Here is a 19,624-nt window from a genome sequence, read left to right on the forward strand (position 1 = left end):
ACGTAATAAGGAGCATCAAGGATTTTATGTAGGATTTTGGTTTGTAAGGATTGGATGCGGGAAGAATTTGATGGTTTGGTGGAGCCCCAGAGCTCAATCTAATATGCCCAAATTGGTCTGATTATCGTAGTGTATTCTAACTTTTTGTCGTGAATGGGAAGTTTAGAGCGTTTGTCAAGTAAGTATAGAATACGGAATATACGAGCAGTTTCTTGTCGTTCCAGTCTTGTGTGTGAATTCCAAATAAGTCTCTTGTCAAAACGAAGTATCGAATCTGTTCAACAGGCGTTAGTGGAGTATTTAGAAAGGATACTGTAGGACAGGAGGGTAGGTTTACGACGGAGAGTAAAGGTGATCTGATGGGATTTGTCAGGATTTATTTCGATTCTCCAGTTTTTACACCATTCTTCAATAAATGTTATGTGTGTTTGTAGAGTTTGTGATGCATTAGTTGGGTCGTACATTCTCCATATTAAAGAATAATAATGTAATGGTTTGAAAATATAAATTAAGGCAATTATTGGGTGTTATAAATATGATTTTAGTGTAGCAAAGTTTTAACAAGGCACAGTAGCCAAGCTAATATATATGAATTAGTTGTCATAGTCCTTTGTAGGGGGACTTGTTAAATTCAACAACTATTTTAACTCTCATTTATGAAATGGGTTTGGAATAATTATGCTGTGGAATAATCGTAGTTTTCAACTAAATTTTTTTTGAAATTTTTTTTTTTTATAATCCTCCATTTCTTATGTTCGTTTAGGAAAGAACCGACAGTTGTAAATTAAAGATTTTTTTTCTGTTGAATGTATGTTAATTTTAACTTTTTTAATAAAAAAACAAATTCCTTGTTCAGTAGTTATTCTGTTCTGATTTTATTCTATTGTACTTTTTTTTTTTACTAATTAATTCATGTATCTTGATAGTAATATTATGTAGATGAACTGAGCAGCTGAGTTGCAGATTTCACACATTAAAATTATTCATAGGAGTTATATAATTTCCACTTTTTTTTTCATCAGATAAGCTAATATAAAAAACTGTGCCATCTTAAGAAATATCTGGGCTCAATTTAATATATGGGGTCCTCAGTATTAAAGAATTCATTTTTTTTTTTCGGTAATCAACAGAAATAAACAATATACTAGCTAAAATCGTTATTATATACAATAGGTGGGAATAAAAAAAATGTAAATAAACACAAGACGTTATTCAAATCCATTAGGAAGCCTCCAAATCGTGGGTCCAGCTTTGATGAGAAATACGTCAAGTTATGGTTAAAATCTAACTAATTGTTATATCATGTTAATATATGTATTGTATACATTTCCGATCATGGATTGATTGGTATGATGTGTAATGTAGCAACCCAATGTATTTAGGCAGCATGGCTAAATAAAGCGTTTCTCTCTAGGTGTGTCCCTCGGTTCGCTTTCACAGAACTAAATGAACCCTAACATACTGCTGCAAACCTATTTCCTATTCCAGAACTAGTTTTTGATTCGACAAACGATAAATACCCTTCTTCCTGTTTCAGAACAGAATGGAAATGTCTAAACTCGAATCCCGAAAATAGTGTTCTTTCCGAGCGTGTTATACAATTTCCATGACTGAATACTATATATTAAAATTTTTAACACTGCAACAGTTTTAAAATTCACATCAAACTTGATTCCGGCATTCAAGACTGTATCTTTCCTTTTTTTTTTTTTTTACTTAAACAGCAATTATAACCTCAAAAGTCCATCTCATTTTGTATGGTTTTTATTTATTTATTTTTTTTTTTTTGGATGAAATTAAATTTTCAACAATTGAGAAGCTATCTATCAAAAACCGATACATCCAATTTTGTAAAGTTATTATTTGAAAATTATTGTGAGAACATCTAATTTTTATAACTTAATTTTTTATTAAAAATTGTATGCTACCCAACTGTATTGGGTTGCCTCAATCACAGTATACATAACATTAGTAAATAGTGATTTGTTTTGAGAAATATTAATATTAGTAGTCAGAGAGTAAAATAACATAAATAGTCATATTATAAAAATTGTTGAAAAATATGTTAAAATTATACATGATTTTTTTTTTATTGCCTATTTTCTTGTTTTCACTTATACATTTTAATTTTTTTTTCTTGCATTGAATCATTCTTTGTATAAGTGTATATACTTTCCATTTTTTTTTTTAATTTTATAATTTTCTCTCTTATCCAAACATGAATTTTTTTTTCATCAAACATAGTTATAAATATTTTAAATATACTAAAAAATATATATATACATAAAACTGAACATGGTCCACAATTATATTCTATTAAAATTCATAATACCACTCTAATACATGCATACATCGGAAGAACATTCACAACTCCTATTTGAAGGAGTATAATATAAATTTTGAAATAAACCGAATTGGTATTTGTTGTAGAATTTCAATTTGTCAAAATAAAATATCCTATACAAATCAGAAGTTAATATATCTAAACTTTTGATATAAAAATCCTGAATTCACATTATCAAACATAAATAAATATTATTTATTTTTATATTTATTACTACCAGCATATCAATAATAATGATTCCCTACGAGGTTTTGCTGAATAATAAAGGAAAGATTTTGATTTTTCTAGTTCAATATATTTCCTAAAGTTTTTAGTTAAGGGTTCAATCAGTGAGGATAATTAAAAAATTGGATCAGGAAATAATTTTCAAAAACTAAAATATGGTTGCGATGATTAACTCTATACCACTAAACGTAGTGCGATAATGTGTTTGGAAAAATGGAAAAATTCGAGGCATTAAAAATATCATAAGAAATATACTCAGTTTATACCTTACTCATATCTATTTGTTCAATTTAATTTAATGATTTAATATTTATTTTATTTAATACGATAATGAATTTTATTAGTTTCATAAAGAATAAAATTAATGATTTAAAAGTTTCGAACTCTGTTATTATACAATAATGAATTTAATTAGTTTTATAAAGATTAATGATTTTAAAGGTTTCGAAGTCTGTTATTGTCACATAACAGACTTATAATAATACAATATTATTACAGTACAGTACATAGACATTTAAAAAAATTTTTTTCGTTATTACTATTTTATTTTTTGAAATAAAGATATTATTGAATGAGTATTGACCTTTGAATTTTAAAAAAACAGCTATCGCTATTTTACTTATATATATTATTATTATTTGGTTACCATTCTCTTGAATTTTTTGATATGGAAAAAATAAGGACGAAAATAGAAATTTCTCTTAATGTTATTAATGTTGTGAGTAGTATGATGTTGGAATTTTATTCTCAGCAAGCATCCTTTGGAGTGTTACCAATGCATTTTTTCTCCACTTGTCATTCAAATATTTTTCATCGCGCTTAATGTACTATGAGCTTTAAAAATAAAAATACCTAATAAAATTAGTTGATATATCTCATTTAAGACAGGCAGACTTGTGCTGGATTTGGAAATGCTAGCGGAGGAATATATTTCATTGAATTCAGTTGAAAAGGGTCGGAAATAGCAGATGGGTGGAGCCAAGATCTGTTCTCGAGCCCCTAACCAAATATAGTTTTCTCTTGTAATACAATTCGAAATCCCATACCACATCTGCATTCCATTTATTCTCAACTTTACATTTCATAATTTTAATTTCTAATGCTGGAGTCCATTATTTTTCGTCAATATTATTACTATTTTGTTCCAATTGCATACAGTTTTTAAGAACTCAATTCAGTTCTTAAATTTTCTAAACATCTAATTAATTGAATTTTAAGCTTTCGAAACATTTTGAAAATAATTGTATTATAAAACACATTTCTCATATATGCGTACACATTTTTTTTTTTTTTTGTTCATTATAAAATAATGTAATTTTTTCAGTTTTCTTGTAAAATTCATAAAATTATTTTTAGAAGATTGTTTATTATAAAAAAAAAAAGGTTTTTAGGTACATCGAGTATTACATGGATTCACATAAATTTTATTTTATTTTTTTAACTCTCCTTAGGTTACACCAACGAGAAAACACCATTTGGCATAATAAGCCATTAAGAATTAATTTCTATATTATTAAAGTTAATATTCATATAAAAATTTTTTATTTATGACAAGCAACAAACCAAACACATAAGACATATTCATAAATTTGATTTGCATAGCTACATTAGATAGAGCAAGTACGTTAATCATTCGAAAAATGTTTTTGAATATTCTAAAAAGAAATTCCTTAAATAAAAAATCGAATGTAGTCGTCCTTTTTTTTTTTTTTTTTGTATGACTTTCCTCGGCCAAGAAATCGATTATATTGAACAAAAAAAAAAAGATATAAAAAAAAATATTTGAAATATTTTATCGAACGAGTACTTGCCAAAAACACTCATCCAAGTAAAAAAGTAGGAAACCTTAGAAGGGACATTTTTACAAAAAGAACTTGAGTAAGATATATTAAACAAGCAGCGGGAGATTGAGTGTCCAATTCGAGGCGTAGGTTCCGTCTTCCACCGACCCCCCTCCCAATAATACTATTTTTAGTTTACACCCCAGCTCAGATTCTTCTCATGACTCATGGAGAATTTGGAAATTCTTCTCATGCATATAAATTCATGGGATCTTCGAAACTCTTATGAACTACCGTTGAGATTAAGTAATCGATGTTACTTTTGGAATAAATGAAAATAATCGTCATATATTTTAGTATTGATCCTGGAGCCATATTGCGAAAAATGTAGATCATACCAAGAAATTTTGATTTAACATAAAACATGCACTATACAATAGGGAAAAAATTGACCCAAATAAACAACAAAATTTGTACATCAATGGAACTTTTGTTTCATCTGCAAAATCAGCCCAATAATCTTCAGGAGGACTGGATATTTGGCAATTGGAGTTGGGGTATTTGAAATATAGTTTGCTCAAAACAAGTTGAGTCATATATTCTTTGTTATAGTATTTATGTTTCTAAATAGAATGAGACTATTTCCATGGTGATAGAATCAATATTTTAAAAGTTGTGGCCATTTGAGTTAAATAAATCACAATATTTTACCGAAAGATGATCGAACGCGGAGGTGTCACTCCTTCCAATTGTTTGAAAACCCTAAAAGTTCCTTATTTTAAATTGCAAAAAATTGTTGCGAAACATTTTACCCAAAGAGGTTATTATACTCAAAATAGCTGATAAATGATATTTGAAAACATGGAAAATCAACACTAGATATTTTCTACGGGAGGGCAAAGTTATAGGAATTCTGAGTGAAATTTTAGATTTTCGAAATATTTGAATTTCCAATTAATTTTTGCGGCAAAGTTTCTATCTAGTGGAGTCATGTAAATAAAGCGCTATGGATAATTGTCATAAATGATTTAGTCAATTAATTTCTCTAAATAGTATCGCTACAATATTCAGCAGTGAGAAAAGATGCCTCGCGTTTTGCTGTACAAGAGCATTTGATTGTTTCCGGGCTTCATTTGCTGCTACTACGATCAAATCTCATTCATTTTTCATTGGAAAAACAATCGTCTAGCCATGAAGGACAAGGATACGACCAAAACTGCCAACAAGGCGTTCTTATCTTTGTGATTCCTTTACAAGACTTCAAGCTACACGAACCAGTATTACTTTCAATTCATATGGTATATGAAGCGGTATCTACTTCCAATGAAGTATTACAATTTAGGTTCTATCAAGCAGGTACTACGCAGAAAATTTGCTACAAACATTTATTTGAAGTGGTAAAGTCTCAAATTTCCTAACAATAATAACATTTCCATAAACTTTTACTTTCCCCGGAAAATTTCTGAAAAATTAACCTCCAGCTTCAATTTCCAATATAATCTAATAGCGTTTATAGGCAATTTTGTGTAAAATGTTTGACCTTAATTTTTACAATATCAGATAGGCACTTAAAACAAAAATTTTTAACATACAAAATACTGTAAGGAATGACACCCCCTTCCTACCACCGATATGAAGAAGTCCCTCGTCACTAGGTACCATCATTTATTTATTTGTAGTTAAATAACATCGTTCAGCAAAATATTGTGATTTTTCTATTTTATTCAAATAAACAATTTTGAAAATGTTGACTCTATCTTCATGGGGTTGTGGTCTTATTTGATTCTGAAACATAAAAACTACAACAAACGATACCTCACTCGACTTATTTTGAGTAAATTATTTTTCAAATACCCACTTCTAATGCGATCCCATCAGGGGAGGTTGTGTCCTTAAATTTGGGTGGACTATGAATATTTCGGTTCTTTTTACTAAAATTAAGTTATAACCAAAGTTTCATTAATTTGCAAACTTTTTCGTTTATTTTTCCTGTGCTAACACTCAAGATTTTCTCTTGTTTCTTATCTCAGCGCCAAATTTTCAATAGCTCCACCAAAGCTATAAAGTGGCAGGGGTGGAGAGGGGATGAATCTAGATATTGTCTATAGATGGGCGCCAAAAATAATAAGTTGATTTTATTTAACTCGCTAATGTTTTATACAGCTAAGTCTAATGAGGATAGAAATCCTAATGTTTTACAGCTAAGTCTAATGAAGATAGAAATCCTAATGTTTTACGTGTAATTCTTACCACGGCAAAGGATATCTATCAATAAAAACTACTAAGAAAATGCATAAAATTGGACGGGATCTGTGGGATCTGATCCCCAACAGTATTGGATTTAACCTTTCTGAGTTCCTGATATCAAGATAAAACTCTTTAATATCTTCATAATTCAAATTGGAATCCTAATTCAAAAAAGCTTACTCAATCTATACAGACCCGTTTTTTCTTTTATATCAGAAATAAATTTAACAAACGTACAATTATTGGACGAAAACATCTGAGCAACTCAATTCAAGTTATTTTAATTTTTTGTGTCCTTGTATAAAATTTAAGCAATTTGAATGTAAACTATTTCTTTTACGAACCAAGCGAAGTCAAAATTTGTTGTAGAATTATAAAATTATACCTCTATAAGTACATTAAAGCTTATATTTTAGAAGAAAATTTAGTTATTTTCTATTTTATTCTGAAACCATAGTATTTTTTAAAAATATTGATACAAGTTCCATTCCTTCCTAAAAATGGTTAAAATATATATATTTTAAACTTTATCGATTAGACTTTGTAAAATTGCGCATTGATGATTTCCAAGCAAATAAAGTAACCCAATTTTATAACTCATTCTCCATTATTGGAATATTGTTAGAAATATGTAATTATTTAAAAGAAAGAATATATGAATATAAATTTTATTAAGTAGTTTACCCCAACCTTCGTGACTTCAGTAAACTAACATTTTTTTGTTTGTACATAATTCTCATAAATTACTCGTCCTCTCCGCTCATTCATTAGAATTTGTTTTGAATGATCTTACATAGAAGAATCGTCGAGTGAAACATTTTTAAATTTATCACAATTAACAAAAACAAAACTGGCTAAGTTATAAACCGATATTGTAAAAATATTTAGTGATTTTCAGATTCTACCACTGTTTATAAAAGTGAGCAATAGTTAATTTTTATAAGTTAACATTTCAAAAGAACATTTTTTTTTCTATACTCATATCTGCTTTAACTAAAAAATTAAAATACAGCTGCGTTTAAATTATTTATTTATAATTTGGAATTTTCGGGACAAAAAGCTCTTAGTCATTGACTTAACTTCATTGGAGTTGTTATATACTTTTAAAACTTGTTATATATTTAAAAGTAGCTACTAACTCGAGAATACCGGATCAGATTAGATGCTGAAAAGAATGCAGTTGTCTCCAAACGTACAAGATATAAATAAATAAATTAGACAAAATTGTATTCAACTTTTAACCTAAAGGCAAATAGGATAAAAAAAATAGTGAAGGTCAGATTGTAAAACAAATTAATAATAAGAACAAAACAAAAATACAAAGTTAGTCGGTCTTGCTTATTCAAAGGAACTTTTAAAAAATCTTATATCGATATAATCCAGGAATAGTAATGTTGAACAACTTATACAACGGTTGTGGAAGGAGTTGATATGGTCAGTACCACGCTCAACGTTATCCCCAATCAAGGGTACGCACTTGATAGAGGCTGGGTGTGCCCCAGAAGGGTTCCCGAACTCACAGGGTTGACTAAGGGCTAAAGTAACAGAATAAATAATTATCTGCCATATGGTTACTACCCGGGCCTGGTAACACAGCACTTTACTCACTGAACTACCCTGCACATTTAAAAAAAAATTAGGTAACAAAAATATACTTCTTGAATATCATGAAACAAAGCCGATTACCTTTATCTGTATTGAAAATATGTTTGTTTGTTTTTTATGAAAAATCGTATTACTACAGGTTACTTCCTATGGAAATAAACATGGTAACAAATGGAACATTCGATAAAAACAAGCAATTGTCACTTGTTACAAATAAATAAAATCTAATTTATAGCTTGTGCGGCCTCATATAATTCATCATAATTTGTCCATATGATTAGCTTTGTGTAATAAACGTTAACTAACCTTTTAAAGCCTTATATGCAATTAATAAATAAATGTTACCCCGATAAACATGTCTAAGTTGCCAAGTGAACTTTTTTCAATTTGTTGTTTCTACTGTAGGACGAGAACGATAATAGCCATCAGGAACAATTTCTCAAAAGTAAACCTTTACAAATTTTTTACACAAAATTTTAAATTTCCACAGTAAAATAGGTGTTCAATATCAATAAAAATTGAACTTACCAACATGAAATGCTTCCTTAATAATTGTTTAATTATAACATTACAACAATGGATATATTGACTTTCACATGCCAACTTATAATGAAATATTCAAGGCTTAGAAGAGAGTTCAGGTTGTTGGAGACTCGCTTCATATCCCTTTTTTATATAGATATATTTTTCTTTTTTTTCGAAATCCCTCTTTTGTTTAGTTTTTTCGAGTACACGGGATCATAATAAGCTGCTTTTCTTACCATAGTTTTCACCCATTATTGTCGGATGTTAAGTTAGCATTCCTTGCCAATCCTCAACCTCCATCATTGGGTGAGGTACACTATACTAACAGGTTTGGTTTGCTCTGCACAGAGGAGGCAGGTGCCCTGGGACAAGGTGCCAACAGTTCCGCGCCCAAGCCAGGTCCCTCTTCCCTTCACAGTGTACGGCTGTGACGGCAACTACTACTCTGGAACAAGAGCTCCAATGTCATCCTTCTCCCGAAAACGCATCCTTTTCAATGCGATCCCTTCATTCAGTTACCATTGAAATACTTACAACACACCGATAGCTAATAGTACAATAACGAATTGTATAGTTTTAAATTTGCTCGATAGCGATAGGATTCAGCTTATTTTTTCTTAACAAGCTAAATCGAATTAACATGCCTTCTCAGGAATAGAATAGGAATAGATGCTTACAAGCTCAATTAATTTACATGTAAAAAGCTCGAATGCTATGTGTGCCTTAACATAATTAAGTAGCTCAGCGAATCTTTTCATGTACTTCCAACTTTTACTAAAAGCATGTTTTGTTTTTCTTCTGTATTTAAAATATCTATTTCCGAAATTTTTACGAGTTTATCGAATAAAGGTTCGTTTCTTCCTGAAATTGAACATACTAATAATGGGCTATGCTCTTCGGAAAATATCGAACTATTTGTATAAAGAATGATGTATTTTAAATTTTGTGAAACGAAGACAGGATTGAAGTACATGATGAGTACGCAATTTATATGTATACAATTGATAAGTGATTTAACATACTATTAATTCAATCAAAAGTAGCGTTTAATCTTGTAAATTTTTATAAAATAACAAATTTCTAGTGTAGTAAGTATTATAATTAGTAATTAGCATGGTGCTTGATACTGACAGTGCTCCACACGTGTACGGACTTAAGTGTCATATGGCCATCAGCAACTCTCATGATATTGTGTTCCTCGCATGAATCACTCTCGGAAGGTCTATCATTTATAATAAATAAGTTGAAGGTCAGTGGTCATTATAAATATTTAACAGTTACAAACTAGCATTACGCTTCCGTAGCATATTCATTTAGTTTTCGAGGAGTACGAGAAGATTGGTCAGTTCCAGAGAGAACATGCTAAGTATAGATTTTCCGCAATGGATCCAACTGAAATGCTTACCACGACGTATCTCGTTCTAGCAATAGTGTTCCATTCGACAACTGTCGATGAGAGAGGATAAGTGGAAACGGTTGGAATACTGACCTATTTCTGTATGGACGGAGCTGTGTAGCTTAATTTATTATATATTGATATTATGATGTATTGTGAGCTGTTGGGACGGCTTGAAAGATGACAACGTCTGTTGTAGAGCCCGAGACATTACGTGGTGACGGACACACCGGAGAGGAGCAGAAGGGCCGAGGAGCAGTACTCTTACTCTTACAACTCCAACACAGAGACGAGTAGACGTGGCTCCGGTCCGCCGAGTAGGCACTATAGCTCAAGCAGTGAGACCGTGAACCGGTCGACAAGCGGAGGACCGGGCGCGTACTCTTATAGCACCGAAAGGAGTTCCAGATCCTCAGACTACCCCGGATCCTACCACTCGTCCTATTCCTCCACCACTTCCGGTAGACTACCCCACGGCACAACCTACCGCCACTTCTCTTACAGAGTTTGAGCTCGGGACCCCACCTTAGCCAGACAGTTGCCTCATTTGATTTTAAAATATATATATTGATTGATTTTTATTTAGTTATGAGCGATTGATGTGTGCAACTCTTAGAACTTGATTAATGATTGTCTAATATAATTAACATTGTTTTTTCACTAACAGAATTTATTATTTAAAAATTAATTATATAAAATTAAAAAAAAAATTAACATCACTCCTTCGAGCCTCTCACTAAACGATGTTTCGCTTTTACTTTCTTAAATTCGAATATTATATATAGATTAATGAAATTTTAAAATATAGATTCCATAACATCATGGTCTTCGAAACTTTAGACTTCTCGAAAAATGAAACTGTTCATATTTAATTCGACGAATCGGTAACCTTCACCTGAAAATCCTTTCATTTCCTACCCAACCCATTTCTCTCCTTCCACTAAGCTCTTGTTCATCAACAACTTCTTTCTTGGTCTCGAAACTACCATAGGTAAGGAATTCATTAATCAGTAATTCCTTTTGCATGAGAGTGAAATTTTATATAGTGTCGTGGATTCACTAACAGCATGGTATAGGTTAAAGCTATAACTTGTTTCAGTAACTCTAGCTTTTGTAAACGATTTTATATTTTATTTAAATTTATTAACATACTTAATTAAATATATGAAATAACATCTTTTTGTATTGATCCTCATCGACTCATTTACTTTAGGGGGACATGATAGTTTACATTTTGATATTTGAGATAACTGATGTTCCTGACCCGAAGGGAGACGTTGACAAATCAGATGAGAATTTTAAGGCATAGGCCTAAATGTTCGAAGCCTCTGAGGGATCTACGTGCCACAACAAAAATAAACGACAAGAAGGTAGACCTTGTGAATATTTCATTAGGACATTTATATGTTAAGGTATGGAAACAAAATCTGAATTCCGGGAGGCACAAGGTTTCACCAAAAGCAGCTTAGAGATAAACAGTTAGATGTAAATATAAATAAATGCAGGTTATTTTCGAGAAATTCGAATGAAAGAGACTTTGTGAATCTGACTTGGGTTCGAAATCCATCTCCCCACAGCATTCAGTTACCCATAGACGCATTCAAGCATCAAAATTTCTAATAGGTGTTTTGAACTTGTAGTAATGTTTTTACATTTGCGGTGAATAAGAATTTGATGACGGAAGGCCCTATTTAATGTAGAAGAATATCGAATACACATTGCCTGCCCCGTCATAGAATTACTAATAAAATCACGAGAATTCTGCTTTTATTTAGTCTTTTTGTCTCAATATTTGGTTGATGACTTAATTAATATGGTAATATAATAAGTATGTGATGAATTCGTAATATTCATGGCCGTTGTTCATTTCAAAGGTTTTTTTTAGAGAAAAAAGTTTCCTTTACGATTCCTTGTTATAATAACGTGGCTCTCTGTTGTTATTTTGTTCTCACCCATTACAAGATTAGAAAGCACATCCCAAGTTTATAGACAGTGAGACTTACCTCTCAGTAAGAATTTTCGGAAAGGTTATATTACAAATATAAGGTTATATTTTTGGACAACTTATTCTCAATCGCTCTTCTTCATTATATCTAACACTTGTTCTGTTTCTACAATTGTTAAGAGTTGGTTTAATCCCAGACTGTTGTAGTCATGGGTAGTTAAGTAAAAGAGCTGATTCTCGCTATGTACTTCCGCAGCCTCTTTTTTTTTCAGAACACATCCTGATTATGTGAAAACATAAATTTTTTCTTATCTGTTTTTCAGATACTTTAATTGTACCGAGTATATTAAAATAATAATGGAAATTAAAACTAGTATTATTTATTGGTGCGATCACAAACGATAGATGAGTTCCATAAGTGAATATTAATTTATCTTATTTTTTACCTAGAATTATTCCTTTTTCAATATCTAATGTCATGGATTATATGTGAAAAAAATAAGAATTTCGTGATCAAGTGGATCAACATTAGGGTGGATGTTAATTATCAAATAAACTTAAATATAACATTCGCCGTCAATTTCAAATCATCTTCTCTTCTCTCGGTTTTTTTTTTTTTTATAAAAATAAACATTTGAAAATGGAATTATATAAAAGTTGTGTAAATCATTTGGTGATGTTTAAAGTTACTAAATTACCTATTTAAGTTATTAAATAGTGAGGGCATTATTTAAAGAAGTAAATTAATTTGTACTTGTAACATTGTGTGAAGAATATATTTAACCCTGAACGCACCCAAGTTATTTTAGTTCGATACGGGAAACTATGATTCTCAGGAATTTGTTTTGGAATACCTCCATCTGTTTTTATGGTAGTTGAGCTAGTGAAGCTACAGATTAGTCAGATATATATTAAGATTGATCTTGAAACTGATCTATAGAGAGTGATGTTATTTTGAAAAGAATGAATTTTCATAAAATTTTTTAAAAAACACCCATTTCCCTAATAAAGAAGTAACATTACTTCTATTGTCTTAACTAAAAATAGGAATAGATATTTTTCCAGAATGTTTCATATCTAGAGGCACATTCGACCTCCCCGGGAAATTACATCATGGCCGCCCTTTCCAAGCCTCCAAAATGAATTATATTATTAAAAAATTGTAGAATATTACTTAATATTTGAAATTCAATTAATCGTGTCTCTAGTTCAATTTCTTTACAAAGCTAAATTAATTTATCCCTTACTCTTTGTATTGTTTTGTACTTTTCAAAAAGTGGAGGGAAGGTCACTTTAGACGTGGGCCCGGATTTCCCATCCATAACCACAAGAACACGGATTCTAGGATGTCTTTAGGGTGTTCATGACACAAATGACACCTCTCTTTTTATTATATTGAAAAGGAAAGGGGATATTTTTAATCCATAAATGAAACCTAATTTTAAAACGATTTTATTTTAGTTAGTTTTCCGATTTTTTTTTTTAGTTTGATCTGAAGAGTTATGAAGGCGACAATCACCAAAGCTACTCTTTACGCCTTCTAAGACAAGTTGACTGATATAAAATCATTTTAAAATTAGATTTACTTCCTGGAGTGTGTAACTTCAGCTTGATACGAACCATGTTTTCCATGGTGGAGCTGGAGGCGGTCCATAGTCCCATAACCAGTCCCTTTGGGGCAAGTGTTCTTCCCCACCAACTCGGTGATAAATCGGTATAGATCCATGGGTTATGGTTGTTCAGGATCAGCAGGTGAAATAAATATAGGAAAACTTCAGACTACTATTTGACATTCTGGAGAACCACAAACGCTTCACTACTTCTATGTGCTTTTACAAGTGTTCATGGACAAAATTAGCATATCACTTTGTATTTTATATAAATATATTTTTTTTATTTATTGGAGCTAAATGAAATCGCTCTAGCTATTTAATTTAACTATTTAAACACTGGTATTTGTTGCTGTTATTTGAAGACAAGATTATAATATGAGAGGCTATTGTTTATCTATACCATAACCAGCGACCCCCTTTTGGATCAAATGAACTGAAATTCGGTAGGGAAAATTGTCCTCAAGGAAGATCAACAATACCATAAAATTGGAAATGAATGTCAGTCAAAATTTCGTCATTTCCAATTTTTTTTTTTTTTTGTTCTAAGGTTATAAGTTGAAATTAACGATCTGTAATATGAAAATACTTAGAAATAAACAGATTTTCTATATTAGTAAAAATAAAAATTTAAATCCTTACTTTGCGTACTTCAGCCTCGGAAAACTCGTTTATGACATAATTTTTGTCATAACTGATGTCTCAACAGATAAAATTGCCAAACAATATAGCTAGGTTCGTTGATGAAATTTTTATTATTTTGAAAAAAATTAGAGCTAGGAAAATATTTGGTAAAGATTCTTGAAAGTCAAGAGCCACAACATATTAGAGCATTTGTTAATCAGTTTTCTGAGAAGGGGAGCGCCATAAATAATAAGCTATTTAGATGTGTCATCTAAATTTTATGAATCTTTTATGAGCGACTCTACAACTCAATAGAGAAGTTGACGAGTGAAAACACATTTCATTTTATATCCCTGGTTTTAATCAAGATAGAAAAATTAGTTTTTGGTACTAAAATGTTATTCTTGGAAAGTGGTAAAATAAAAATATAGATCCATCAAAATAGTAAAGTAATTAGTTTGCTAATATAAAAAAAAAAAAAAATAACTGAGATCAAGTTTAGATTCTGTGCTCCAAAAATACGTGAATATTTTGATGGCTCGTTTATTTATTTTTTGTTTTATCACTTTCAATAGGGATATTTTGGAAGAAACAAATTGTATATCTTGAATAGAACCAGAGATATAAAATAATTTTTTTTTTATTGCTTAAATATATTCTACGTCAGATATATCGTCATACCAACATAAATAAAAATTAATACCAGCATACGTGAGGTGTCTTATTAACGTACCTAGAACTAAGAAAATATAGTAACGTTGTAAATTGTTACTTTCGTTTTGTCTTTTGTTTAATAAACAAGTAGTGAAAGGATTCGGTCTCAATGAGAACGGACTTTAAGGAGAGGGTGGGGGTTAACCCTACAAATTAATTAAAGGATTTTCACCAAGAACATTGTTGTATGAAAGAGTACAAGATTGAAAGTCTGGAATTGGTTTTCTAGAGCTGTGTGGTAGTAGAAGGTTGAGAATCTATTTTGCATATTGTCCACAGAAAATATCTTTTTGGCTTGTCCTAGATTAATGTAGAAATAAACCAAGGAAGTAAAAGCAGGTTAGAGATAATTAGATTCACTAAAAAAAAAAAATAAAAAAAGAGATTACCTGTGGACCTCCCTGTTGTAAATCAAATGAAATAATTCATTAATATATTCAAGGTCAAAATATTCAGAGGGCACCCCCAGCCACAAAGTTACATAATAAGTAGCTAGTTGCTGGAAGTTCACTAAGCAATTTCTCCCTACAGTGTCACTACTAAACTAGTTTAATTAACATTTTATTTTCATAGATAATTAATTTTTAAAAATAAAGCTTTCTCCGGTTCTGAATTTATTAACGTTTAATATTTTTTGATGACATAATACAACGCTTGGCATATTTTCTGCTAACTCTTGTTGATTTTGTATCAACATGGTTTGATTTCAAATAAAGTGATGTTATATATATACATATACATACAGGGTGTTTCTAACTCGATCGATATCATGTTTTCCAAAAGTTTTGAAAATCCAGTAATAAATCTGGATAGATCTTAGAATGAAGTTGCTTTTGACTGTCAAGTCGATTTTGTAACCTGTTTTTAGTTTTACTCCAATGCACTAAACTCTGGCATTTCCAATGGAAAAGTATATTTTTGATGAAAGATTTTCTAAAGCGATTTTATATTGATTGTTTCTACGATCCGTCGCGTCGTGTAGGCACAATTCATCATAAAGTGTGAAGTATTCTTTTACAGTTTTAGACCATTGGAGGGAAAATGTTGAGGGACATCGAACAGAAGAACAGGACAATTTTGTTTGAGAATTCAATTACCCTTAAGAATTGAATTCTTCCCGGTCACCCCAGGATATTTAAATTATTTATAATGAGAGATTCTTACCGGAAATATAGTTCTCAAACGATTTAATTCTTTATTTTTGTTCCATATTCCACAAATTTAGCCCGCATATTATCAAAACTGTAGAAAAAAAAAATGCTTGGAGTTTTGTTGATTTGCGCTGTCGAGGTGAATTATTTTCTTAATTATTCTGCTTCTCCAGAAGGCCTCGACAATGCGTGTTCAGTTAATAAAGGTAAGGTAGTTGACAAGGAAGATGACTAGATAGGGTGAGTCTAAGGAGTGATACCTGTTATATCTTGGAGGATGGTATCCTCGTCCTACCGGGTACTATTCCATAAAACACGAGGGAGGAATGCAGACCTGAAGGGTAGCTAATCTAGGGTAGTCATACAGGAAGGTGCCTTCGCCCTGCCGGGTACTATTCTGTGAATCAGTGTTCTGTGATCAGTATCTATTGAGTCTTGAATATCCTGTATATATAAATATTCTTTTCATTCATTTGGTAAGTAATAAATAGGTGTTACGTTTGTCAGTTTTATCGCATGTATTATGTTTTACTAATTTATTCTATTCAATATAAATAATATTATTGATATAACATATATGACTGCTTGTTGCATAAGATAACTTTTAATAAAACTGTACATAGATTTTTTTAACATCACAATTACCCATTTTACACATATATTTTTCAACAATATGAATGATAAATCACCTAAACTAGTATTTTTTAGAATTTATATAAAGTAAAATTTCATTATAAACTACAAGGGCAAAAAATTGAACAAATGATAGAATGTTTCATTACTAAAGTTGTATTTAGATTAATATTAGGATAATATTTTAATTATTTAGACTTATAATTAAAATACATTCTTGTATTTCTTGTAGTGTTTGCACATATATTATTGTGTATATTATTACGTAGTATTACCTCTTAAATATCTTTTTATAACTTAATAGATTTTGTTTCTCATTTTTACTTCACTTACCTACTTATTAAATATAGTTTAGAATGGGAATTGCGATAGTGAAAAATTTAGTATTCGAGTTTTCAACGAAGCTCTACCTAGCTTGTGTCCTGACGACCGAGGTTCACAAAATGATGCCTGTGTATTTATCTGTGACCAGCCTAGCTCAAAAACGAAAAGTTACCTGAAACTGAAATTAAATTTTCGCTAAAATAGATATGACTTAAGTCCCACTTTATAAAATAGATTTCACACTTTTTTTTGACAATTTTCTAGAAAAAGGCTGACAGTATTTATTATAACGATTTTAATAAAAACTGTCAGTAGTAAAAACGATGTAAAGTTAAATTATGCTTATTATAAACAAGTCCTTATCCTTATTGAAATAAACTCACAGAGCTTATTAGGTTTTAAATGCTGATTTTTTTTTCAAATTAGCTTGCTCTAAAGTTAATTAGGACATGTGGAGAGGATGCCCAAATCGAAGAATATCCTAAAAGATATTCATAATTGTAATTTAAGAATTGTAAACTGGATGGCAAGCAAAGAAGACCATACCTCTGGATCAGATGGCTGGATGCTATGCAGAAGGGTCTAAGACAGCTGGATGTTCGATGATAGTGGGTTTGAGAAGAAGAACGTAGAGATTTGCTCTTCACCTTCAGGGGCATAAATAAATTAAACTTTGTGTAAAATAAGTCACATTTTTCTGCATAATCTGCTGGTCTAATGCAATGTATTAGAACAGAAGAATTTTTTGTTTTTGTTTTAAATCTGGAAAATCTCCAATCCCATATCACACCCCTCGAAGAATGGTGTCGTAATTGGAGGATTAAAATAAATTCCAACAAATCCCATCAAATCACCTTTACCCTTCGCCAAAACCTATTGACTGCCCTACAGTTCCATTTAATGATGTCACTCTTACCCCTGTCGAACAGATCCGCTACCTTGGACTACATTTGGACTAACGATTAACCTGAAATCCTCACACAAGATTGAAAAGACAGGAAACTGCACGTCGATTTCTACTATTATAGCACTTACTAAACAAACGGTCTAAACTTCCAACACATTACAAAAGACTGATCTACATGACTGTAATAAGGCCAATCTGGACATATGTTATGGATTTGAGCTTTGGGCCTCCACTAAACCTTCGAATTCATATTGTATTCAATCCTTACAATCCAAAATCCTCAATGCCCCTTACTTTGTCACAAATAAAATCATACATAAAGTTAATTAATGTTCCCTATGTAACCGATCTAGCCCGAACCAGATATCACTCCTTCCATTATAAACTCTCTAACCACTCAAACCCCCTAGTTTCTTGCATCTTGCATCCTCTTCCATTCCTGACAATCCTCTGAGGCGCCTGAAAAGAAGATGGCCACGAGACCAGCTAATGTAAAATATCATTAGAGTGCTACCAATGGATAGTTTCTCTACACTCCTGTAACACTCCAATTTAAATTAGATCAGATTTACTAAATGTATTATAATGTACAGTTGTAAATAGCAATAAATAAATATTTAAAAAAATCTGGAAAATGAAATAATAGAATAAAGACGTCAATGAGATTAAATTTAAAATGACTCAAACCAGAAAAAAAAAATTGAAAAGCGAATTCGATGTGCTTAGGTGGCCACTAAAATTATCCACGTTTGTCTTTTAACATCATCGTTATCAAATTAATCAATCATCAACGTTTAGATACTAATTCCCAAAACTTGTTGGTACGATAATGTTTTACTATTAGTTTTTTCTACCCAATTTTTCTTGTTAGATCTAAATCTATTTATCTTTATGTTTGATCAAACCATAATTGACCAGATACTTCAGCATAATACATAAACTTCCTGATAAAATTTGAACTTATATTTCTCTCATTTATCATACTTTTCTTTAACCCTCTGGTATTGAGTTTCTTGCAGATTAGGGAAAACAACCCAAGAGTTCCCAACCTTGGAATATAATCAATGTAACAGTTCAAAAATAAAAAATGCTGTTAGTTGATTGCGTGAGTAATTGTAGCTTTCGTCAACAGAATGCAATTTATTTTCATAAAGTACCATGTCAACATATTTGATAGCTATGGATGAAAATGACAAGCAGTAATTGAATGTAATAGCCAAATGAAAGTTAAGGATACATAAATACAATTAAATGTGTTTAGGCACCACGGATAAGCGTAACAACATGGAGGGTGAAGCCTTCGATCCGGACTTCCGTTCTCATTGGCGAGCTGGACAGAATTCACCATAGATCCAGACCACATCTGGCCTATGTTCCAACCGAAGACTTCCTCAACTCTCGACCTCTTGTTGTGAGTGAAATAATAATTAAATAAGTATTTATGGCTTAGAAATTAATTACAAATTTTACCTGCATGTATAAGTTGCAATTAATCGAAATCTGAGTAAATGCTCCTTCTTGAATCAAACTTATAAAATGTACCACTTTGGAAACATGTAAAAAACCTACTTTAATGTATTTTTTTTATTCAGT

The 19,624-nt window shown here is 30.9% G+C and overlaps 1 protein-coding gene across 1 annotated transcript in view; it reads left to right on the top strand.

The window, feature by feature from the left end:
- Window positions 1–19,624, top strand: part of LOC106685330 (uncharacterized protein CG45076) — a 35,380-nt gene that overhangs the window by 5,424 nt on the left and 10,332 nt on the right. The window contains exons 2-3 of the mRNA XM_067044663.1: window positions 10,323–10,628; window positions 19,293–19,442. Coding sequence (XP_066900764.1) covers window positions 10,323–10,628; window positions 19,293–19,442 — 456 coding nt within the window. The remainder of the gene's footprint in view (window positions 1–10,322; window positions 10,629–19,292; window positions 19,443–19,624) is intronic.

This window comes from Halyomorpha halys, unplaced genomic scaffold, assembly GCF_000696795.3.
Source record: "Halyomorpha halys isolate HHAL.00 unplaced genomic scaffold, Hhal_1.1 Scaffold682.1, whole genome shotgun sequence".
Taxonomy (NCBI): domain Eukaryota; kingdom Metazoa; phylum Arthropoda; class Insecta; order Hemiptera; family Pentatomidae; genus Halyomorpha; species Halyomorpha halys.